We start from the raw sequence: 24813 nt of genomic DNA, 5'->3' as shown, positions 1-24813 counted from the left end.
ACTTGAAAAGTATCTGTATTTTGCTGTTGTTCTATGAAGTAGTGTACAAATGTCAGTTAGATCAATTTGATGTTATTCAGTTCAACTATGTCCTTGCTCTTTTTCTGCCTGCTGGATCTAACAATTGTTTAAAATGTGGGGTTGAAATCTTCAATTATGATAGCGATTGATTTATTTATTTTTGCAGTACTGGGGATTGAACTCATGGTCTTTTGAGCTTGCTAGGCAAACACTCTATCACTTGAGCCATGTTCCCTGTCCTAGGTTTTTCTGTTTTTCCTTACAGTTCTGTCAGTTTTTGCCTTACATATTTTGATGTTCTGTTCTTAAGTGCATAGATGTTAAATATTGATATACCTACTTAGAGAGAACTGGTTTCTTTAACTTTTTGTAATACCACTATTCTTTTCTGGTAAATTTTCTTATTCTGAAGTCTGCTTTACCTGAACTTACCTTTAGATATTTCCCTTTCTTCTGACTAGTGTTAGCATGGCATACCTTTTTCCATTCCTTTACCTTAAAAGAGGGTTTCCTATAGTCAACACACAATTGGGCCTTGTTTTTTAAATGCTTTCTGACAATCTCTGCCTTTTAATGGTGTGCTTTAGACTGTTTACATTTAAAGTGATTACTTATTGATATAATGTCTATGTCTGAAACTGTTTTGTATTTGTTCCACTTGACTTAATTTTGCATTCATGATTTTGCATTTTTTGTCTGAAAGAGAACCCTTCTAGACTCCTGCTAGCGTGTCTCCTGCCTGGCACGCGTCCTGTAAGTGTGTGACGGGAGTAAAGCTGCACACCGGCTCTAGCAGACTCGGGAGGAAAAATGCAGGGATTTGGGAATTGTACAACGCACCGCAGGATCGCATCTTTATCTTACCGCCCTGACACTGACATACCCTCCAGCCAATGAGAGCGTTCCTACCGTCGGTCCCGCCCTCAGGCTCAGAGTCTCCGCTGAGTGGGCGAGGCTCGCACTGGGCGTGGCTTGCGTGTCAGCGGGGAGGCGCTCCAGCTTGGCCGGGTGCGGGGTTGCCAGGGCGACCATAGCTGGTCGCCGTAGTCTGTTGCAGAGACAAAGAGCGCGTCAGGACCAGGAAACTGTCGGGAGATCGTTCGATGTGGCTCAGTTTCCCGGTATTTGGGAACAGAGGTGACAAAAGTGTCCTCTGACCTTTTTATTGCCAGAATTTCTCAGCGGGCACTCCCGCATAACCCTAGCGCGTGTATGCCCCCCGCCCCCCGCCCCCCACCCCCCACCTCCCGCAGGTGACCGGGTGGGGAAGGGGCTTCGAGAGCGCTGCCCTGGGGGATTCGTTTCGTATCAGTGCATTGATTTGCTGCCACTTAGAGGCACCTTAAAAAAAGGGGGGGATTGGGGCTCAGTCTGAGGATGATCTGGGTTGTTGGTTCGCACAGAGGTTGCGGGGAGGCTGCTGCCCTGAATCGCGCAACCTCCACGGGGCTTGTCTTCTTTGCAGAGCCATGGGCAGCAAGAAGAAGGAAATTGCCTTGCAGGTAAGCCTCAAAGGGCACCAGCTTCCAGCACTTTGTTGGGTTTGGGGGGCCAGTAGGGCGAAGTGGAGGAGGTTGGGGTGCAATATAAAAGTGACATTCTCCTTGCTAGTATTTAAGTGTTCTCAAACTTGAGTTTTGTGTTCTTCTGTCTTAAACAAAAATCTTGGAGCATTAGTGATGGTAAACTTTTTATACTTAAATATATACAAACAAAATTGGGCAGCTGGGCATCATCAGTGGCTCTCTCACACCTGTAATCCTAGCTACTCAGGAGGCATAGATCAGGAGGACCAAGGTCAGCCTGGGCAAATGGTTTGCAAGACCCCATCTTGAAAATACCCAACACAAAAAATGGCTGGTGGAATGGCTCAAGTGGTAGAGTGCCTTCCCAGCAAATGTGAAGCCCTGAGTTCAAATCCAAGTACCACCAAAAAACACTGGGCAGAAGTGTTTTTCTTTTTCTTATAGTGCTTATACAACCATAAGACTCAGGCATTCACTAAAACAAATAAAACTGCAAAACCAAGGAAAGATAAACCAGCAAAATTCCATGCTGAATTTTTTGTGGAAGCCTAACTGCAGAGAATGTAATACCAGTTGTTTTGAGTTTAGGTGTGTGTTTGTTAACTGCTCTGTGGAGATCCAGTTTTCCTACCACTCTTCAAACATTCTCTTGTTAATATGTTTGAAGATACAGTATGAACATTTGTATACAGAATGCCTTATTTCATTTACAGCTAGGGCAAGTAAATCTACAAGCCAGCATCTGCTCTTCTTATGCCTTTGTTTTTGTTTTGTTTTGAGACAGGGTCTTGCTAGTTAGCCTAGACTGGCCTGGAACTTGCTATGAAGCTCAGGCTAGGTTGAATCTCTTGCCTCAGCCTCCTGAGTGCTGAGATTGCAGGCATGCACCACCATACCTGCCTTCTTCTTCCTAGTCCTGGACAGTACGAAGTGGGTGATTCCAAAGTCATGGTTAAAAAAATCCCAAAACCAAAAAGCATGCAGGCCTGGGCCCTGGAATTTGGAGAGCATGTCTTGTCATAAGAAGATTATCTGGATGGTCTATTATATGGGGACATTTAAAACAAACTGTAAAAGGTCTCCTGGTCAGCTATGATGTAAAGTAGAATGACACCATAGGGCACAGGCTCAGGTTACAGACACTGCACATAGTTTTGGAGCCATCTCTTGGCCAACTCTGTGACTTTAAATACATTCACAGTCTGGGCCATAGCTCACCCAACTGGGGAATGGTGATGTTGGGTGAAATACCCCTAAGGGTCTTCTAGCCTTGGCATGCTAGGACGCCAGAGTTAGGCATCTCCTGGTAGATTCTGAGCACCTGGCCCTCCCACTTGGAGCTGTGTGGACCACACATCCCGTGTGTGAACAGGAGGGACAAAATACATAACATACTAAGCTGTTGACTGCTCTGGACACTTCCACGCTGCTCTGAATGCTTTCTGTGCTGTCTCGTGTTATCGGCCCATATGATATCACTGCATGTGTTTACGCCCTATATCCCTTTTGGGGGAGATACGTCAGCAATATTAGGTTTTATGAGCTCTGAGCATGGTCCATTACAAAAGTTAAGTGCTCCCATTTGTCGAGGGAAGACAGGGGAGTAAGTGCTGGCTTACACTGAGGCATCTGTGTGTTAACTCACTACAAAGTAAACCCCTTGAAAAGCAGTATGGCTGCCAAGCCAGGAGCCCTGTCTTCTCCCTCTGGGCAAAGTTATTCAGGGTTCCTTCTGTGACTGAGCCAGAAATCATAGGACATCAAGAGCTAATCTAGCCAGGCACTGGTGGCTCACACCTATAATCCTAGCTACTTGGGAGGCTGAGATCAGGAGGATTGCGGTTCTAGACCAGCCTTGGGGGTGGGGGTCGTTGTTAGACCTTCGTCTTAATGGAAAAAAGTTGGAGGAGGTGCAACCCTGTCATCCCAGTAGCAGCAGAAGCTTAAAATAGAATTGTGGTCCAAGCCAGCCTGAGCAAAAAACGAGACCCTATCTCCAAAATAACCAGAACAAAAAGGACTGAAGGTATGGCTCAAGTGGTAGAGCGCTTGCCTAGCAAGTGTGAAACCCTGAGTTCAAACCCCAGTACTATAAGAGGGAGGGATAGAGGAGGGAGGGGGGGGGGAGAGAGAGGGGGGGGGAGAGAGAGAGAGAGAGAGAGAGAGAGAGAGAGAGAGAGAGAGAGAGAATCTAGTCAAAAAGTGCCACACATTGGCCATTCATTCCCTACCAAATGTAGGGCTTCAGGAAGTTCAAGTGCTTTTCCTATTGTCAGGCTCCTGTCCTGCTTTTAGGAAGCACTCTTCAGCTGCCTCAAAGTCCTGGTCCTAGAGTTGCTGTGGCTCACACCATGATGGAAGGGGGACAGGGGACAACAGAGAGTTGCTCATGACTTACAGCTGAGCCTCTGGGTTGGGGTGGGGCTCTTCTGGACCTTCCTGTCACTTGCTTCAGGATGGTAGCTACTGACCCAGGATGATATCAGTCCAACCCTCTTTATCTCATTCAAAGCTTCAAGAGGGCTTTTCTGTTGTTTCTTTTCTTTTTTATACAAACAAAAAAGTGAGGGGTGTGCTTCCTTAAAAAGGGAACCTCCCACAGAGGATATGTAGCTGTTACAGTTTCCTGCCCTTACTGCAGATAAGGCATCCTATCTTATTACAGGGACACAGACCTTGGCATACTTGTATCAAGGACAAGTTGGGATTTTCATGGTCTTCTAATTTATGTAGCTTCAAAGAAACTCTTAGTGAAAACTTATTACAGAGGGAAAGAGAATAATTTTGCATGGGAGGAGCCTAACCGACCACCTTGATCCAGTGATCAAGATGAACATCATCAGTGATGGCAGACAGAAGCTGTGTATCACCTGGGCGGATGTAACAAGGATTCTCTCTAGTTTCTTTAGCACTCCAATCAATCCAAAGATGCACCATCGGAACCTAACCAACAGGAAACACCAGACATCCCCAACTGAGGGACAGACCTCAAAATCACTGGCATGTAGTTTTCAAAAATGTCAAGGTTGAATGAAAGTAAAGACTGGAGAAATTAGACTAAAGAGATTTGGCAGATACATCAAATATATGATTGTGATTAGTTCTTTTGGATGTTATTGGGATGAATGGTAAAACTTAAATAGTATCTTAGGATTAAGTAGGAATAGCCTATCAGTGGGGTTTCCCCTGATTTTGATGACTGTACTGTGGTTATTATATAGGATAATGATTTAAGGACCAAGGGATAACAAGTTGATAATGTAAATAACAACTAAAAAATACCCCCAAATGTTCATATTCTGTACTTGTAGTTACAGTTTAAAGTTTCTATAAGTTTGAAATTATTTAAAAAAACATATTTTGTGTACATTATATAAAAATGTATACTATTAATGGAGAGGGATAATTTGCATTTCTCCTTGTATTTCATATCTAAGGCAAACCAGAACTCTTTGTAGATAAGAGAAAAATGTGAGTGATATAATGAATGTAAATTCAACTCAATTATTTCTAATTGAGTAAAAATAAATTGGGAAAGGAAAGCTAAAGTGTGATCCTGTTTGTGTACATTTTCATGACATGAAACAATTTTATATGTTTTTTTCTCAACAAATAACATGTAGCAATTTTTAAAATGCCTGAGAATCGGATGTATCATTCTTAGGTTAATGGTTTTTCCTTGGGAGGAAGCAGGAAGAAAGGAAAGGAGAAAAGATTGAAGAGAGAGGACAAATTGAACTGAAATGTAAATACTGCAGAGAGAGAGAGAGGACTCTAGAGAAAACACGTTAAATGGCTTCCTTTTCTGTGCCCTCAGTGATACAGCTTTTGATTCTCTTTGGGTTTAGGTTGACATCAGTACCCAGGAGCTTTGGGAAGAAATGCTCAGTTCCAAAGGACTAACTGGTAATTTAAAATAAAATAGTTTTGATATCCATTCTTTTCAAAATTCTTAAATGACATGTTTAGTTATGAAAAATGCTGCAATGAGCACCATTTTTTAAAAACCTTTATCCTCACAAGCTACCAGGTGATTTCTTTGTGTCTGTGCAAATAGTAGTCCCCCCTTAACTGTGGTTTCATTTTCCATGGTTTTATTTATCTATGTTCAACTACAGTCCAAAAATACTAAATGGAAAATTCCAGAAATAAACAATTCATGTCTTAAATTACACACTGTTCTGACTAGTGATGGAATCTCATGCCATCGCACTTGGGACATAACTCATCATTTTGTCCAGCGTATCCACACTCTATGTGCTACCTGCCCGTTAGTCTTTTAGTAGCCAGCTCAGTTATCAGATTGACCGTCTCAGTTACTCAAATGTTTATATAAAGTTTGGTACTATCCATAGTTTCAGGTATCCATCTGGGGTCTTGGGACATATCCTTTGAGCATAAGGGAGGACTATTATATTTCTATCTGGCTTAAACAGGTAAATTTAGTTCAGTGAATCAGTGAGGACTGTCAGGTAACAGGGCTCTCTTGTTTTAGAGCTGATTGCCAAACTCAAGCTTGTTTGGTATTTAGTCACAGAAATTTCTTCTAATGACCTGAGGCACAAAAGGAGGATGTGTGGGAAGGGAAATGGGAATTTCTTGGGACTCGCAGGATGGATGGGTAGCCAGGTATCATAAGGGACAGGGACCAGGGACTGCACAGTCAGTCATAAGGAAACAGCACAGCCACTGTCTAAACCTCTGCATTCCTGTTCTCCATGCGTCAATTATCTATCACTGCATAAGTTTGCCTCCCAATAGTGGTTTCAAACAACACCAATTTATTATCCCATACTCCTCATGGTCAGGAACTCTCACCAGGATGCAGTTAAGGTATCAGAGGGATTTCAAGGCTCAATTTGGGATACATTTGTTCCATGCTCACTTATGTGGCTGTCGGCTGACCTTAGAAGATCCACTTCCAAGTTTACTCAACGTCTGTTGGCAAGATTTGAGTCCTTATTGATGGCAAGAGACTTTTCTTGCCATCAGTTTCTCCATAGGCTACTCCCAGCATGGTAACTTGCTTCCTCCCAGAGCCAGGTACCTGAGGGAGAGAGAGAGAGAGATGGAAGTCGGCCTTCTGTTAACCTAATCTGGAACGTGATACATGCCTTTCCCCTATTCTGTTCATTAGAAGCCCATCACGAGGTCCAGCCCACTCAAGGATTGGGGCTTACGTAATGCTGGGAGGACCATGAGTCTGGAATCTTTGGAGCCATTTTAGAGGCGATTCCTCCCTTTCATCCAGTATTCCTTCCTCTTTCTCTAGATATCTTTGGGCACATCTGCCAAATTCCTCTCTATACTTATGTCTGTTTGTATCTGTTCTTACCCTCTGGGTCTCCACACCCTACCAAACGACTCTCCAGGATTCAGGAACTCCTCCTCTCATGACTCCACCTGTCTCAGATCCTTCTCCAACTGTGTTCCAAGGGCTCACATTTTCCCTGAATGTGCCACACATTTCCTTTCTTCTTCACTTTCTCTGTGTTGTTTCTACTCCCTGGATGGGGTCATGGCGTATCACCACCTGTAGAAACTTTCTCATTCCTGGGCCCAGCACAAAAGTGGCCTCCCTGTGTGAAATCTTCCCTGAGCCTCTGTGTGGTTACCTCCTCTTGGGAACCCCTATGATTCTCTCAAGCCCCCTAGCACACACCCACTTGGTGTAGCCACTGTTTGGTACTATCCCCTAGACTCTAACACAACTGTGTTGGCTTTTCTTTTTTGTAGACAGGGTCTTACTATGTTATCTGTACTGGCCTCAAACTCATGATCCTCCTGTCTCAGCCTCCTTGAGTGCTGGGATTATAGACATGTACTACTACACCCAGCTCATACTGGTTTTTTATCTTGCACTTGTAGCAGTCTTGCCCAGGCCTGGGGCCAAGTAGGTGCTAAATAAATGCTGGTCACATTGATCTTACTGTGGGTGTGAGTATTGCATATTCTCCTATTTGAGGGATTATAAAGCTTTTTCGATGGTGCCAAGGCTTAACTATTGTGCCCATCTGTGTCTGGGCAATTAGAACACAGCTCCAGGAGGAAACAAACTATGAGCTCTTCTTCTTGAACAGCAATGGGAATGATAAAACCAACACCCCATAATTTTTTTGAGAATTTGCTGTGGGCAGCCATCCTGCTGAGCACTTATGTGATAATGGCTAACCTCTACTGGAAAACACACACACACACACAGTGTATTTGCTTCCAATACAACCACCATCTTGGAAGCCTTGTCTCCTGTTGGCTCATTTTCATGTGCCTTCAAACATGCAAAAGCCTACTCAGGTTTACACATGTGCACACATGTGTGTGCATACACATTTACATTGTCTTTGCCATTCCTTCCAGGTGTCTTCTGTTTTGCCTCCTTTCTTTCAGTGTCTTCCTCCCTTTTCTCTCAAGTGCCCCAATGCCCACTCTTTCCATAACCTTGCAAAGTATGCCTTGGTCACAACTGCTCCTCCCAGAGACAAGGAGGAGACAGGATGAGAAGCTGGTAGAAAATCAGTATAATTGCTGCAGAGAGATTTAACCTAATTGGGCTCCATTTTTTTCCCCCTTTGGGGCTTAAACCTGCCTTCCTCAGTGACTCTGCATACAGAGCCCTCTAAGCCTTCAGAGACTTTTCCCTGACGCTGACCCAAGTGCTTTTTTGGTCTCCACCCACCCACATGCCAGCAGTGTGTTGAAATCCAAATATCTGTTCTCAAAGAATCCCAGAGTCTTGTACTTGACCTGGATGCCCCGGAAGCCTGAACCCCTCTCTCCTGTCCCTGCTCCCCCTCTGGGTGTTTGGTGCCTTTGTGGTCTCTTGTCTTAGATTTTCTGGTTGGTACTTGAAACCCAGCCTATCTTAGCATTTAGACAGGCTGGGTTTAGGAGCCATTTAGGAGTTTGGTTTCCTCCCTCCCTCCAACCATCTCTCCCCAGCCTCACCTAGTTCTTTTTTCCTGCCAGGATCAGAAGTGGAGTTCTCTCCATACCCACTTGATTTCATCGCCAGTATTTCCTTTCCAAGGTGTTGGGTTCCTCCTTTCTTTTTCTTCAAGTCCACCACCACTCTGTGTCTGGCTTCCTTGTCCCTCGCATATCCAGCTTGGGTCTCACTTTCTGTAAAATTGTGCTCCCCGGCTGACCCAAGCAACCTGCTTGAACCGGTGTATCTTGCTCCTTTCCAGGAGCAGCTGAGAGCATGGGCTGCGCTCAAAGCTTGGTTCTGCTGTGCTATGGTTTGAGGGTGTCTCCTCCAAAATGCAGGAATTGAAACTTCATGGCCCACGTGGTGGCATTAAGAGGCAGGGTCTTGAGGAGGTAATTAGGTCAGGAGGGTTCTTCCCTTCAAGAATGGGATTGGGGGCTTTTATAAGAGGGCTTGATGGAGGGACTGTCACTCTTGCTCTTGGTCTTCTGATATATGAGAACACACAGTTCCTTCCTACCCAACGTGCAGTCTTCACTAGGCAACCGAACCTGCCAGAGCCTTGATCTCAGATTTCCCACCCTCCCAAAGTGTGAGAAATAAATACTCACCGCTTACAAACTTCCCAGTCTGGGGTAGTCTGTTACAGTAGCATAACTAGAGTTGGTTTTTTTTGTTTTTGTTTTTGTTGTTTTGTTTTGTGTGTGTGTGTGTGTGTGTGTGTGGTATTGGGGTTTGAGCTCAGAGCTTCACAAGGCAGGCATTCTACCACTTGAGCCTCTCAGTCAGACCAGTTTTTTTTTTTTTTTTTGAAACTCACTTCCATGAGTTTCAGTCTACTTATCTCTACTGTGGAATAATGGTATCCATCTCCCTGGGCTTTTGGAGAGAAGAGCAAGGTGCAGACACCCTCTTGCATCTCCAGAAACATTGACTCCTTCTCTTCTAACACTGTGAGTCCTTCTTTACTGCTGAGTAAGCCCGGATGGAGCTCCTCCAGCCCATAGTCCAAACTCCAGCAGGGACCTGCCAAACTCCCCACAGCACAGCCCCAGGCTGGTCTAGTGTACAGGCTAGGTTAATCCACAGGAGAGGTGACTCTGCAAAAAGTAAAATCATAAGTTGCATGCTATTAAAACCAGCAGGCCAAGCTTGGAATGGTGGTTCATACCTGTAATCCCATCCAGGAAGCTGAGACAAGAGGACTGAGAGTTTGAGGCCATTTGGGCTACACACTGAGTTCCAAGCCAGTCTGAGCTGCATAAACCCAGCATGCCTAATAAATTAAAAGTAACTTTACACTATCTTTCTGTGACTGCACTACTGCTGTTGAGCAGAAATGCCCACCTGTGTGGACTAGGCACAAACTCTGAGTGTTGAGGTCTTCAGGCAAATGTTCCTTCTCTAAAATGTGGCCATCAGTTGGTCATAATCAAGCACGATCATGCTGGGTGGGTCTTGTCTGTGTGTGCACAGGAGTTGGCTTGACCTCTCAGCTCTCTGACAGGCTCATGGTTTACTACAACCAGAGGAGGGGTTATTCGGGGGGCGGGGCACACACCCAGCCCTGACATCCCTAGAGATTGGGATCGAAAAAGGCAAAGGAGCCCAAGTTTCCATCTAGTTCTCTACCAGGTCCACTTTCCAGGGAAAAGTATTTTTACAAAGTAAACGAAATGGTGCTTTGCACAAAACCAGTGGCTTTTAATTTATCAGGGGAAAGGACAAAGCTGTGGTTACTATCAGGATAGTAATTGGATGCTGACTGGTCACCTACAGTGACCTCTCCTTTCACTCCAACTCAAATATTCATTGAGGCCACTTTGTGCCAGGCCTGACACAGGATGTAACCTGAAAAATCCTCAAAGTGAACAAACCCCCTTAACAAAATGATTTTCTGCCATACTTACTTCATTATACTTAGAAGGCAAAAGTCTGAGTTCACACAAATAAGGGACAGCTGTGTGTCCATGCTTGCTCATAAGCCGAGAGCTTAAGTCCCTCTCACCACTGAGTACCCTGCAGACATGTCCAGTGTGGTGTTAGAGGGTGTGGGAATGGACTCTGTACTCTGCTGAGTGCGCCTGTTTCTTGCCTCTCACAGTTGTGGACGTCTATCAAGGCTGGTGCGGCCCCTGCAAACCCGTGGTGAGCCTCTTCCAGAGGATGAGGATTGAGGTTGGCCTGGACCGTCTGCATTTTGCATTAGTAAGGTTCTCTCTCAGCAAAAAATCATAACAAGACGTAAAAAAATTAAAAATTTACAAACAGTATGGATCAGGAGGCATGAGCTACTTTTTCAGATCACCAAAAGGCATCAGTTGGGGACTTTTGTTGATATTGTCATGGTGACCATGGTTCCTCTGTGTGTAAAGCTCCCAACCCCTCCACCTCCCATAGCCCCTTTGGCTCTGGCAGTTTCTTGATGCTGTATGAAGGGAAGGGTTGGATGTCACTTGAATGTGTTTGCTCCTTCTTGGCTCATGAACACTGTTGGCCAAAATGTCACTTTCGGAACATAAAGTGTCAGAATTTCCACCCTCTGCTTCATAAAGACAAACTGGGTTTGTTGTTGTTGTTGTTTGTTTTTTTCTTTTCTAATAGTACTGGGGTTTGAACTCAGGGCCTCATGCTTGCTAGGCAGGTGCTCTACCACTTGAGCCATGTCTCCAACCTGTAAAGGGGAACTTTCAGCAAGAATGTACTTGGATTAATGCATGGAAATGGAATAAGTTCCAGAGACACTGGAACGTACTGCACGGGTTTGGGGTTCACAAACAATGGACGGAAAAAAAAAATGTGACTTATGCTAAGTCTCAAGGGGTTGGACTTCCAGGACTTCCTTCCTTGGGAGTCAGTTTTCGTTCTTCTGTAGAGAGCATGTGGCAGAACAGCTTGCCTAGAGAATCTGCTTGGTCTACGGGCAGTGGGTGTATCAGGCCCTGAGGGCAACACCTGAGACCTCTCACCTTGCTGTTGCCAGTCATGGCTGCCAGGTTCCTGTGTACAGCTGCATCGAAGCAAGCATACTCTTGTCTCCTCACTTGATTCTCAGGGTAGTGGACTGTCCTCGGTTGCTACCAACAGGTTGACAGGACAGTTCTGATTAGGAGCAGCAGGCAGGCAGTGAGCTGGACTACACCTGGGGATGCAGATTATGGAGGGTGGAGTTCCATGTGCCAACTGCACCAAGAGTGCCTGCTAACGGCTCGTTTTGTTTAGGCCGAGGCAGACTGTCTGGATGACCTTGAAAAACACCGAGGGAAGTGTGAGCCCACCTTCCTGTTTTATGCAGTAAGTACATTTGCAGAATTGGGCTATTTGATAGTTGAAAAATCATTAATGTTCAGATGCACCTCACTGGTATTAATTCTCGCGGGGAGCCACCAAGAAGCCTTGGTGATCCAAACAAGTGACAGGTCCTTAGACTGTTTTTATTATGTTGGCTACATTAAGACCCTCCTGAAAACATGGTGATGCATGCCCCTGGCAGGCATGGTTCCATGTCAGCCCTGATGTCTGGTAGGGGGCGGGGAATGACACAGGTCCCTGGTGGCCACCGTTAGCCGCATACAGGCAAGTACACAGGTCATTCCAATGCACAAGCTCGCTCTCAGCTCTCAGACGCGCTAGGCTGTGGCGACCCTCTGGGAGCACAGCGTTTCTGCTCAATGAAGGGGAACTTTTAGCAAAAATGAGTCGTTCTTTATGGGACAGACAAGCTCTGCCTTTGCCCTTGTGATCACAGAATGTGAAGATGTGTTTGCAGAAAGTCAGAAATGAAAGAATCTATTGAGGACAGCCAAGTGGCTCTGACTTCCGAAGGGTTCACTTCGATGTCTTTGGGTGTGATGCCCTTGGCCAGCTCCATGCCCTGTAGGGTCTGCTGTCTCACACCTGGCTTCCCAGGTTGAGGCCACCTGCCAGACCCTGGATGTGACTAATTGGTATGCCTCTCCCAACCCAGTCAGCCCCCTCATTGAACAGTCAGAGACACTGGGATCTGCTCACCTGGGTCTCCTCACAGGCAGGCCAGGGCCTCAGCTCTGCAAGTGTTACGAACTCATGATAAAACAGGATCTGAGCATTGGCTTTTAGTAGGGAGACTGCAGTTGTGAGATGAAACATGCCTGGGGGCAGGGAGGGATGCGTGGAAGGACAGGAGAGATGCGTGCACCCTCAGCCACAGGTGACACCAGAGCTTGGTTGCAGAAATGGGGCCATTACCACAATGGCTTGATGGCACAAGCCCAGGGTGATTACAGCACAAATCGCAGTCAGCTGTGTGGAAACACCCAGCCCTATGGCAGTCCTCAGAGAGACGGGTAGTCACAGAAGGGGGACCCACCTCACGTGAACGTCCCTCTCCAGATACACTCCTCTGGGAGTAATGCACACAGAGACTTCTGAAAAAGTTTCTGCAGGAAATTCAGGTCTAGCCTAAACACTCTCTCCCTGACGACCACAGCCGGTGCCCTAAGTTTCACACACCTTATAAGTTCTCCTTGTTAAAGTAATTATCTAATTCTACCATAATTGTGTATTTGGTGTGACCTCTGCACTGTTCACTCTTTGAGGACAGTGACGTTTTGGGTTTAGTGTTTATATTCTTTGCCTCTGCCTGGGTGTTTGGTATAAAAGTGCTCGAAAAATATTTCAGTTAGTAAACCGTGTATAGGCCACACTGAGTCACTCTCATCTTTTTGTGTGTTGCTCTCCCCTAAATGTTAGTTGCTCTGAAGGAAGCTGTGAAAGAAGGGGCACGGGGTAGAAGACAGAGATCAGAGAGGGAGAAACCACTGCAGAACCAAGAGCAGACCAGAAGGCCTGCATGTGGGAAGGGCCCTGGGAAGCCGCAGTAGACATGAGCCCCACACTAGAAGTGGATGGCAGAGGCTGTGGGCTTGGGGTCAATGACCTTGGCCTTGGGCACAGTCTTAAACACTCTGAAAGTATTTCATGTGGTCCATAACGCACTGCAGGGTGGAGAACTGGTGGCAGTGGTGAGAGGAGCAAATGCTCCACTTCTGCAGAAGACCATCCTGGATCAGCTGGAAGCTGAAAAGGAGGTGCTGGCTGGTGGCAGAGAACGGAGAGTGGTAAGTAGAGGTCACTTCTACAAGCAGCAGACTCACAAGTGTGCTGGATGGGGAGCCTCTTCCCTGTCCTGTTTTCCTGGCACTGTCAGTGGAAAGCTTCCTAAATGTCCCATATTGGATCTGCTCCTCACAGAGGACCTCGGGAGAATGCACTGCACCCATGCATACTATTCATGTCTGCATTTTGAAGCTTTTTAAAAGTTGTCCCTGTCACCCAGAACTGTTTAACTTAATTTATCCTTTTCCCCCCACTTAGCTCTTTTTTTTTTTTTGGTGGCACTAGGGTTTGAACTCAGGGCCTCATACTTGCTAAGCAGGCACTCTTACCATCTGAACCACTCCACCAGCCCCACACCTTAGCTCTCAACAAAGAATTCAGAAAGGAAATTTACAGAATTGAACAGTGATGTGTTTTTCTGTTACTATAACAAAATACCTGAGATAGGCAATTTAAAAATCAGAAAGGCTTATTTTGACTCACAGGTTTGGAGATTTCAGTCTGTGGTCAGTTGGGCCTGTTGCTTTTGAGCCGGTGGTGAGGAAGCTGCTCACCTTATGAAGCCCATGACGCAAAGAGAGAGAAAGAAGAAGAGACCCTGTCTCACAATCCCCCCTTCAAGGGCGCATGACAATCATCTAAGGCCTTCCTCTAGGTCTCATCTCTTAAAGGTTCCACTACCTTCAAGTGCCATTTTGAAGACCAAGGCTTCCACAAACGAACCTTTTCCAGACACTTATCCAAACGATAGCAGTGGGTAGAGGTGTCTCCCCTCAGCTCAGGGGATCTCTCCTGGTGAGCCACACACTCACGCTCCTGGAGGTTTTACTTGTGATTCCACAGGGTTCCTTTCTTTAACTTAGAAATCCAGCTCTTCATTACCATAAGGTAGAGGATCAGCATAGCTTATGATTTTGATAAATCTTTTCTCCAAAATAAGGTAGACTGATAAATTACTTCTGTAATAACACAGACTGCAAGTTCTTCACAAATAATTGACTGCCCTTGAAAGAGAAAGGCCTCTCCACATACCTTGCACACCTGCCAAACACACCTCAGCATTGCTCAGTGCTCAGTGCTCAAGGTTTCCTATTCAATTCCAAATGGCAGAGTTCTCTTTTAATAGAATGGATTAGGATCAAGTCATATTTTTTCCCAAAAAATACTAGCAATTCTCACATGCCTCTTCCAGGAAAACGATCTATTCCTTTCTTTCTCTTATGCAGCTTATAGCTTAGATTTATTTGCATTCTGATTCTTTCTTTGTCTTCTTGCCAACTGTCTATACTTTTCCTCAGTCTCTATTTACCTCGTGGGAAGAGGAAGAAACTGAAATTGAAGATCAGCATGGATTTCCTTGTCCTCTAACTCTCGCATCCCCACTGTCACCCAACTACTAAAAAGACTCTTGCCAAGCCTCAAAGACTGAGCACCGTGCCCTACTCCCATGTGACTCTATTTTGAACCTTTACTTTTTGTTGTTTTGGTGGGAATTTGAAGTGGTAAATTAAATTGGCTAATTGCCTTTCTGTTCATGACCAATGTGCACTAGATTAAGGGTGAGGCCATTTCTGGTGAAGATGAATGTTTTTCTCATGAAAAGGGCGATGGTGAAGATGAGGACATTGGTAAGTGCAAATCAGTGAGCAAGGCGGACTCAGACTGGGTGTGTGTGTGCACGTGTGTGTGTTTCCCTCCCTTTGGCATTACTGGGGTTGGCACTCAGGGTGGGGGGCCTGTACTTTCTAGGCAAGGGCTCTGTCACACGAGCCATGCCCGTCAGCTCTTTTGCTTTAGGTTATTTTTCAGAGGTCTCACTACTTTTGCTCAGGCAGGGCTTGAACTGTAATCCTCCTCCCTATGCCTCCTGCATAGCTGGGATTACGGGCATGAGCCACCACACCTGGTCTTGATGTGTGTTTTGAATACATGAATAATCAGATTATTGAGTGATCTGAACCCTGGGAAGATGGGCCATTGTCGCAAGCACTTATGGTTCGTTACCAGTCGAGTACAGGTAAGCAGTACTCAGGAGACTCTTACTTCAGAGAGCAGGATTTTGTTCAAACAAATCCACACAGCACTCTCACACGGATCCTAACGCCCTGTCCTCTGCTACCCCAGCCAGCCAGGAATTTACTCAGGCCTTCCCCAAGCCTCGCTCACCGTGCGACATCTTCTCAGCCGATGAGGGGAGTCCAGCTGAGCTCGGGGGAATGCTTACAGCCGACCTCAGTTGCAGGTCTGGTGTTGCGGTCGTCGGGAGAAGGGTGGGTCTCTCAAGTGGCGGCTGCCTCTGCGTCAGAGCTTCAGGATGGGCTCTGACAGCACGGTCTCCAGCGCTGGGGAGGCGAGCGATGGCGATGAGTGGTAGCGAAGCTCGGGTTTTTATGCTTGGTGGTGACCTCATAGTTGGTGTTATTGGCCTCACCACCTTAGGGTTGGCTCCTTTGCATATCAGCCTGTCATTCTCTGGCTTGGTTTCTTAGTCCTAACACACACTAGCTAATGATTCTTATTACGACAATTCTCCATACTTTACCACAATACAATCAATCAACACAACAGCAATCTTGTATGTGTTCACCACAACCATTAAATGTCTTGTGTCAATCACCTGGCTTCAACATACTGTACTGACTCTCCCTTCTGTCCTCCAGCATCTTGGTATACTTCACAGCTGCTCAGGATGTTCCAATGTAACAAGTGTGACATTTCGTAGAACCGAGGGCGGTAACACTAGTGACATGAAGCAGTGATGCTGGTGTTTTCTTAGTCTTTTGTGCTTCTCTTTCTGAAACATCAGCAAACCTTCCTTCCCACAGACCTGCAGGAGAAAAGATGGGTGTCAGCTTACAGAGTTCATGCGTGAGGCCGTGCTGCGCTCCCTCAGTTCCAGTGAGAAGAGCAGCACAGCCTGCAGTGTGAAGACACAAGTCAGGAGTTAGACTGTCGCGGGGCAGGTGACTCTTGGTGGCAACTGAGTCACCAGGGGAATGAGGATTAAATTCAGGAAGTGAGCTGATAAGAGGAGGAAGTTTGAAAACCCTTATTGTATGAAATAGAAAGGCTGTTTTGGTTTTTTTTTCATGTATGGATAATAAGGACCATCTGAACTGAGTTCTAACAAAGAAGGAGGCATGGTTTAGGAAATCAGGGAAACTTCAAGAGGGAAAAGAAAATCAGTGGTTTGGCTCTTGCAGGAAACACTTCTTGCTTTGGTTCTGAATTTCTCCTTTCTTACCTCCTCCAGTGTTTCCTCCCAAAGCAGTTCTCTCCAAACTAGAAAAGCACACAAAACCCTGCCCTTCCCTTAGCCTTCTCTCCTCCATAGCCAGGTTTCTTGACCTTTGTTTATGCTCTTGGGGCCACCCCTGCCTCCACTCATGCCTGACCTGCAGTCTGGCTCTGTAACCACTGCTCCTGGGTGGCACAAAGTCTGTAGGGTCTTTCCTCCTCTTCTTTCTCTCCTTCTCCTCCTCCTTCCTTTCCCCTCTGTACTCCTCCTCCTTTTTCCTCCTCCCCCTCTTCTCGTTTCTTATCTCTTCTCTTTTTTTGGTGGTGCTGGGGCTTGAACCCAGGACCTCTTACAAGCCAGGCAAGTGCTATACCAGTGAGCTACATCCCCACTCCTTCCTCTCTCTCTTGGTTTCTGAGATATCATGACCTTTCTTATTCTCTGTCATGTCTCTGGCCTCTCCTCAGTGTCTCATCCTTTTCCTGGGTTCCCCATTCAAGATCGAGCTCTTCCGGTCCCTGCTTAGGCTTCTTCTTTTCTCACTCTACCATCTAGGTAAACTCATGAACCAACTGACTTATAATGGAATTTACTGTAAGAGTCCTTTAAAGTTTAAGTGTTCAGAGCATGTTAGAAACAGTGACCACAGGAAAATGAACAGATTTGTTGCTAAGTGATTTATACTGTGTCAATCAGTTTTCTGTCACTCTGACAAATATCTGAGGTAATCAACTTCTAAAAGCAAAAAGGTTTATTTTGGTTCCCAGTTCTGGACCTTTCAGTCCATGACAAGTTTTCTATTGCTTTTGAGCTGTGGTGAGGCAGCATATCATGGCAGGAGCTCATGATATGAGATGAGCAAAACTGCTCATCTCAGGGCCAGGAAACATAAGAGAGGAAAAGGAAGGGCCTGGGGCCCCACAATCCCTTCCAGGGGCCTGTGCTCAGTGACCTAAAGACCCCACAACTTGTCCCCACCACTTGAAGGTTCCATCACCTCCCAGTAGCACCACAGGCTGGGGACTAAGCCTTGAACATATGGGGTCATGTATCTAAACCACAGCATGCATCTTTTAAGTACACATGCCTTTCAGATTTTCAGAGTAGAAAACTCTCCTTAAATGCAAATATTGTTTCGTTTCACTGCAACACAACTGATGTAAAAGCTGAGAAGCAGAAAAGGATGATGGGGGGATGATGGTTCTCTAAAGAATGCAGGTAACCCACCAAGGCCAAGTTCACGCATGTAGGGGTTCAATGGAGATTGACTTGTGCACACAGACCTTCCCACAGTGGGGGAATAAGATGGATCCTAATCCTGCGGGGCTTCCCTCACTGCCACAGCTGGTTGGACTAGAGGACACTGACCCAAGGGCAGTCCATTGGTAGACTAGCCAGTGAACTATGACTGGCTGAAACAACGAGCTGGGGCTGGGGAGTGTAGCTTAGTGGCAGAGCGCTTGCCTAGTCTGCAAGAGGCCTTGGGTTTGATCCAAGGCCAAACAAACAAACAAACAAATCCCCCAAAGCAGACAAACAAACAAAACAATTAACTGGTCAATCAGGCCTTCTGTCAGGAGAACCTGAACTGAGACAGTGAGGATTGAAGCTGTAATTTGGTAGCAGGTGTGGAAAGTGGAAAGCAGTTGGGTAACCATTACTGGCACATGGCCAGAGAGAGAGAAGAAGCAGAGGCAAAGGGGCTAAGGAGAGTGAGAGAACACAGTGGAGGGCAGTTAGAGCCTGAGAACCACAGGGTGACAGGAAGGGATAAAGGTGGCTAGGCCTGTTCCCTCTGCTTCAGTGCCCTCTGCTGAATCTTGTCCCCAGGCCAACTCACTCAGGTGTCTCTGGGTTTCTGTTCTCAAATGATCTTTTAGTAATCCCCTCCCCCAGCATCCCTCCACCCCAAGGTGACTGAGTCAATCTCTGTTCCTTGAAGCCATGAGGTGGTTGTAGTCCAAGCCAGACTGGTGCCTCCACTAGAGTCCAGGTCTGCTGGGACCCAGCTAAGAGGCCAGGGAGGGAACTGGAGAGCTCAAGCCTGTGCCTGGCACTTGATGCAATGGAGCCTTTTGTGGATGCTGCATGGTTCCTGCAAATGGCTTCCTGATCGCTTCAAATGCCAGCGTTTGACAGCACCCCCTCTCCTACCTGCTTATTGCAGTGTCTTCAGAGAAGACCTGTACCTTGGCAATCATTAAGCCAGATGCAGTGGTCCACGGAAAGACTGATGAGATTATTGTGAAGGTAAGAGAGAAAATACTTACCTGGACAACTGCCCCATGGCCTCTCTGGTGGGTAAACAGGGTAGGGCATTTGGGCAGCACCATCCTGCTGGAAAAAAGAAGGGTTCTAAGGAGCTGGAACTCACATTCCATTCAAGGAAATGAAAATGTTAAATGTGATGGGAATAGACACCAGGGGGACGAGGGGCTCCGCTGCTTTCAGTGTTGCCTGTCTTTATCCTTCATTTAAGTCAAATGGAAATTTGGGCTTGTTTTACCCTTGTGGAATCTTATATATTCTACAGATCCAGGAAGCTGGGTTTGACATCCTAAAAAATGAAGAGAGAACCATGACAGAGGCCGAAATGCGACTTTTCTACCAACACAGAGCTAGAGAGGTCAGTTCATCTGCTTCCGTTCGTCCAGTGCTCTCACTTTGTTTTCCTCCTCCAGCATTACACTTATAGATTAATAGCAGTTTGGGAGAACACAGAATACCATGAAGAACAGGAACAGGAGTGGGTCATGTTTTATTCAGAATAATGATGATAAGGACCAGGTGAGATGGTACATGCCTGCAATCCAGGTTATTTGGGAAGCAGAAGTAGAAGAATCACAGTCTGAAGCCAGCCTGGGAAAAGGTAGTATGAGAACCTGTCAAAAAACAAACTAAGTGCAAAAGGACTGAGACTGTGGCTCAAGAGGCAGAACGCCTGCCTAGCAAACATGAGGCCCTGAGGTCAGGGAAAAAAAAAAAAAATATATATATATATATATATATATATATTTAACCTGTATCAGGTAGACTTCAGTGGTTTCAAGGAAAAAAATTACCCCCAATGAAATAAAGAATTTGCTGGAGTATACTCCATAACTCAGAATTAAAGAAAAAACTGAAAGAAAGAGTTTATCAAGGGCTTGGAGAGAAGAAGAATGGAGAAAGTTCCAGGGACCTCAGAAGCCAAAGCCTTGGGCACAGCACTTAAGTCACCGAGCTGCCACTCAAAACTCAGCTGCGTTCCATTTGCTTCTGCTTATTTGCTCCCCTACTTGCGTGTCTGGGTGACCTAGCTAGGGTCACAGCTCCACCTCCCAGGTTAGGTGTGTTGTCAGTGAAACTAGGACCAAATAAAACGGAGGAGAGCTGTTCCCCAAAGGAAAGCCAGAGTATTGTTACTTAAAGGAGGAAGAAGGGTTGCAAGGCAAAAAAAGTTCTCAGCTCCATGCCACCCACATGACTTCCGTATTATGTGGCCTTGTAATTGCTTCTGCCCAACTTGTCGTAAGTATCTCGTTCTCAACCCCAACTGAGTCAACTTACAGTACCTTCCTTTGTCCTCCGGGGTGGCTGGTCGTCACTGCCTCCCCTCCCTGGGACCCTCCACAGCAGGCAGAGGTGGCCAAGGCAATGGCTGTGTCCTTAGGCAAGCTGGCAGGTGGCAAGGCTGCTCACTGACCCCTGCCATCCTGAGGGTAGAGCTTGGGTTTGCTGACCCTCTTCAGGCCCCAGCATCTCCTGCTCTGGAGATGTGTCACCATTTTCACTCTGTGTACCTAGGAGGCATTTGAAATGCTGGTTTATCACATGTGCAGTGGACCAAGCCACCTCTTGATCCTCACCAAGACCGAGGGCACTGAAGATGTTGTTACTGCCTGGCGAGCCCTCATGGGGCCCTGTGACCCTGATGTGGCTAGGAGGGAGCAGCCTGAAAGGTGATGTCACTCGCTGTGGTACCTTCATCCATCTCAAAACCTACAGCCCTCTTGGTGCTCAGCCCAGAATCCTGGGTGACGGAAGGCTCTCTGTTGGCTAGAAGGCTCCCTTGTTGCTATGTTTATTTGGGAAGTCCCTGACATCCTGCCACTCTGAGCCAGTGCCTGGCCTTGCTGAGTGCTTGGTGAACTGCCTCTCCCCTCCTCTGCAGGCTGCTGGTGGTTTCAGTCCTCAGTCATTGTTCTCTTTCCAGCCAGAAGGCCGCGTGTGCTTCCAAGAGAATAGATCCCAGAGCTCCATTCAAGCCCGCCAAGTCAGAGACTTTGGGCAACAGCCTGCAGTGTAGCCTTGACCCTTCCCACTCCCACTCCTCACCCGGGTGTCCGGAGGCCCTCTGGGGTCTGAGCACCCTGTTCAGCACACTGCAATAGGCTGGCTTGGCCTACTCCTTGGGCCCATGAGCAGTAAGCCTGGTGTGCCAAATCCATGTGTCTTGGCCTTTGAAGGCCCAGACAACAGGAAAGAACTTAGCAAGAGGCCAGAGAGCTGCAGTTGTACCTTGTAGTTGTAAGGGGCATGGAGCATTCAAATATGAGGCAGTTGGGCTCATGAGAGAAGCCCAGGGTTCAGATATTATGTCCCTACATTCTGGGAGCAGTCCTTTCCCATCTGTAAAATGGGGGTATAAGAAACCATCCTGAGAGGGTAGAAGGTTCAGCAGTGTGTGACACACAGGAAGTCCTAGCAATACCAGTGTTACCGTACGGCGTTAATCTAAGTGTTAAAAATGCCAAGCTCTATCGAGCTCGTCTGGATAGTGATATTAATAAAATGGCAGCTCTTATACTTACACCGTTACCCACACACGTGTAAATGGGAACAGCAGTCCCCCTCTTAGGGCTGTGGTGGAATGGGATAAGGTCCTCCATGTTAAGCACCTACCCCAGGGCCTGTGACACTGCCAGGAAATGTCAGCTACTGCTACCGTGGCTGTCATTCTTGGTTTCTCTACAAGGAGAAGGCGATTTCACAGAAATGCAGAGTGCTGTTTGGTAGCTGAATCATGTTGCCAGAAGGTAAAACATTTCTTTTTAAATGAAACAACTGTTTTACATATTGCCTCCTTTCCCAGTCTCCGAGCTCAGTATGGCACTGAAATGCCCTTCAATGCTGTCCACGGAAGCCAGGACAGAGAAGATGCCAACAGAGAGCTGGGCCTGCTCTTCCCCAGTTTCAAGTTTTCAGACAAAGGCCCAGAAGCCCCTGAGGGTAAGTGGTCAGGGCAGATTTGGTCTTTATTACGATTGAGGTGAAGAGGAATTTGTGACTGAGTGCTTCAGTGTGTGCAAGGGACTGGTAATTATTTGTAACTAGTTATTCAATCTAATAAAATCCTGTTCTGAAAATAAAGGTTACCATGTAACTTGGTTCGAAGTTAAACTGTTTTGAGTTTTCATGGAGTAACAATATTGCTTTTTAATATCTCATTACAATTTTCTTCTTTTTTTTTTGGCATACTGGGGCTTGAACTCAGGGCCTTCACCTTGAACCACTCCACCACCTCTATTTTTTTGTGAAGGGTTTTTTTTGAGATAGGGTCTCATGAACCAATTTGCCCAGACTGGCTTCAAAACTCGATCTTCCTGATCTCTGCCTCCTGAGTAGCTAGGATTATAGGCGTGAGCCACCAGCACCTGTCACCTCATTTTCACTGCTTGTTTTGGAGTCCTGTTTTCTTTGTAAAGCTGCTTGGCATTTTCATGTGGAAACCACTGTGAAATTTTAATAAGCCTACTCAGAGCCAGGTGTCACTCCTTCAAGGCCCCTGTGCTCTGTCCCCGCCCCCTGCCCCCAACCCTCAGCAGGCTTGCTAAGCAGGGCTGCACAGAACTGCAACCACCACCACTACCACCCAGCCCATATTAGAGCGGGTGATAAGAGCCCAGGACCTTCCCCTTCATGGGGAGCGTTCCCACAGCATCTGGGAAAGGAGTACCAGGCCATTGCCACCTCCAAATCCGGGTGAACCCCAAGGGGTCTACAGTGCATATGGCAGCCCATTCCACAGCCGGCAGCTGCCCAGTTGCTCGTCTCTGCTTTGAGCCTGAGCTGAGGTCAAAGGGGCTGGGAGATGGATATCCTGGGGAAAGGTAAAAGATGTGAGGCTTGGACCCTTGGGGAAAGACTGTAGGCAGATCTGAAATGCTTAACAACCTATGTGCATCTAAAGGCTTGTGTTTTAACCATGGTATGCTTAAATGTTTGATTTGCCATCCGTGTTAGAACAGGTGGACAGAAGGTAAGGCCAGATGGGGCAGGGGCTGACCTGTGCTGGTCTGTGTTGGATCCTTACCACTGCCAGCTGAAGGATAAGCTGAGTGCACCAGAACCTTCACTTGGCAGGGGGAGCCCTGCCAGAGCCAGCTTTCCTGGGACCTGGTCTCAGAGAACCCATAATGCACTTCCTATGTGTACAGAGTCATGGGGCATTTTCATCCATGGGTCAGGGGGGTGGGAGGCAGACTGGAGTTACACAGGTCTAAGTCAGGATCATTCGGGCAGGAAGAGGGTGAAATAGTTGGGAACAACTCACCGGGGGTACAAGGGAGAGGGTTTGGAGATCTCAAGCCTGCCTCTACAGCCCCGAGTGGTAATGAGCTAAGGGAATAATTCTAGAAGTATCTAAGCCCAGCTCACATCACACAAATAAATGCTTAGCCTCCTGCAGCCACCGCTGTGGAGCAGCTGCCCTGCCATTTGTTCTGACTCGCTGTCCCTTGGGTTCATTTACCCATCACTTTTCCTGCTAAGGAAGGGCACTGAGATCAAGGGACAGGGCTCTGGAGACAGACAATCCTAGGTTTGAATCCTGGGTCCACTATTCATCAGCTAAATAGCTTCTGAAAAGTTACTTACCTTTGTCGAGCCTCCGCTTCATCTGTGAAATGGAAATGACAGGCCCAATCTAACCCAAATTAACAACTGCATCGTAGTCATCTTCCTCAAAGCTCTGCTGTGAAAACTAAAGGAGACAGGAGGTAGAGCTCTCAGCCTGTGACTGACTGACATTTCTTAAGTGCTGAACAAATGCTACTCATTCTTCTAATTCTTTAATTCCTTGTTCCTAATAAACACATTAGGACCACCTTTGCTGTGTCTCCCAGCCTAACTCCTAGCTTGATGGTCAGTGATGTAGTTTGCCCCTCCTTTGTCTGTTTCTTTGGGGATGTGGGTGGGGCAGGAGGCCTGGGTCATGGCTGTGTTCAGAAGTCCTGCTGACCATTTGTCATCTCACAGGCGCCGAGGCTGAAGGAGCAGCAGGTCCCACAGAGGCACTCCGCATCCCTGAGAACATGGACTAACATTCCGTGCTGCTCTTCTGGACATGTGCCAGGGACAAGGCCGCAAGGCTATGGGATGAAATGTCAGTGCACTCCTGTCTGTGCACACAAGGAAGCTCAGCAGAGGACTTACTTTTTCGAGCACCAACACTTTCTCGGTTTAGCTGTTTTGGTGGTCAATGAAAATATGTATGTACTTTCCTGCCTGCTAAAACAGTATACAGAACACACCTTTTTTCTCCCCTTCCCTCTGGTCTCTGGATTTTACAAAATAAATGGGCACGAGTCACTGTACTCTGCTGAGACGTGTCATTTCAGAGGATACTGAGTCACATAGGACAGTACCTTGTGTTAAACAAATGTAGATTCTAAACTGGTAGCTATAAACTTGAGAACTGCTTCACGTGGTCTGCTGACACAGCCTGCACACTGATGTGACAACAGGTGTGAACCAGCCTTCAAAGCTGCCTGCCCAGGTCTGCCTGTCTGTAGCTCTCCCCACATCAGGGCATGTCCATAAAGCAATGAGTGAAAGCTACATGTGGAACCAGGGTTCAGCTAGCTTTCTTGGCGCTTTCCTCTCCATTTCTTTGGCTTTTGACTTGGCTAACATGGAATTTAAGGCCCGAGAGCTCGTAGAGGGGCCAGGGAGCTTTCCACTTTCACTGAATTCATGCTGGGCCATCCCTCCAGTTTAGTGAAATGTAACTATGAGGACCT

At 46.7% G+C, this 24813-nt stretch overlaps 1 protein-coding gene across 5 annotated transcripts; it reads left to right on the top strand.

The window, feature by feature from the left end:
- Positions 1-999: 999 nt before the first annotated feature.
- Nme9 (NME/NM23 family member 9) lies at positions 1000-24252 on the top strand. 5 transcript variants are annotated; one of them, XM_020178282.2, is made up of 12 exons: positions 1000-1158; positions 1487-1523; positions 5396-5453; positions 10580-10683; positions 11698-11769; positions 13458-13574; positions 15125-15200; positions 18978-19060; positions 19344-19436; positions 20597-20751; positions 21885-22021; positions 24050-24252. In XM_020178282.2, the coding sequence occupies exons 2-12, from the start codon at positions 1491-1493 to the stop codon at positions 24112-24114; spliced, it is 993 nt and encodes a 330-aa protein (XP_020033871.1). In that variant the 5' UTR covers positions 1000-1158; positions 1487-1490; the 3' UTR covers positions 24115-24252. The 5 variants fall into 5 exon arrangements, with proteins under 5 accessions (XP_020033871.1, XP_073915243.1, XP_073915245.1 ...); XM_074059142.1 differs by having other exon boundaries at positions 1006-1158; positions 1425-1523; XM_074059141.1 differs by having other exon boundaries at positions 1015-1142.
- Positions 24253-24813: the final 561 nt, after the last annotated feature.

This window comes from Castor canadensis, chromosome 17 (genome assembly GCF_047511655.1).
Source record: "Castor canadensis chromosome 17, mCasCan1.hap1v2, whole genome shotgun sequence".
NCBI lineage: Eukaryota > Metazoa > Chordata > Mammalia > Rodentia > Castoridae > Castor > Castor canadensis.
This window is presented reverse-complemented; position numbering and strand designations above follow the sequence as displayed.

Coding starts and splice junctions, on each gene's coding strand:
- Nme9 (XM_020178282.2), top strand. CDS start 1,491: ATGGGCAGCAAGAAGAAGGAAATTGCCTTGCAG. Junction 1,524..5,395: donor AGAAGGAAATTGCCTTGCAG/GTAAGCCTCAAA, acceptor CTTTGGGTTTAG/GTTGACATCAGTACCCAGGA. Junction 19,061..19,343: donor CTGATGAGATTATTGTGAAG/GTAAGAGAGAAA, acceptor TATATTCTACAG/ATCCAGGAAGCTGGGTTTGA.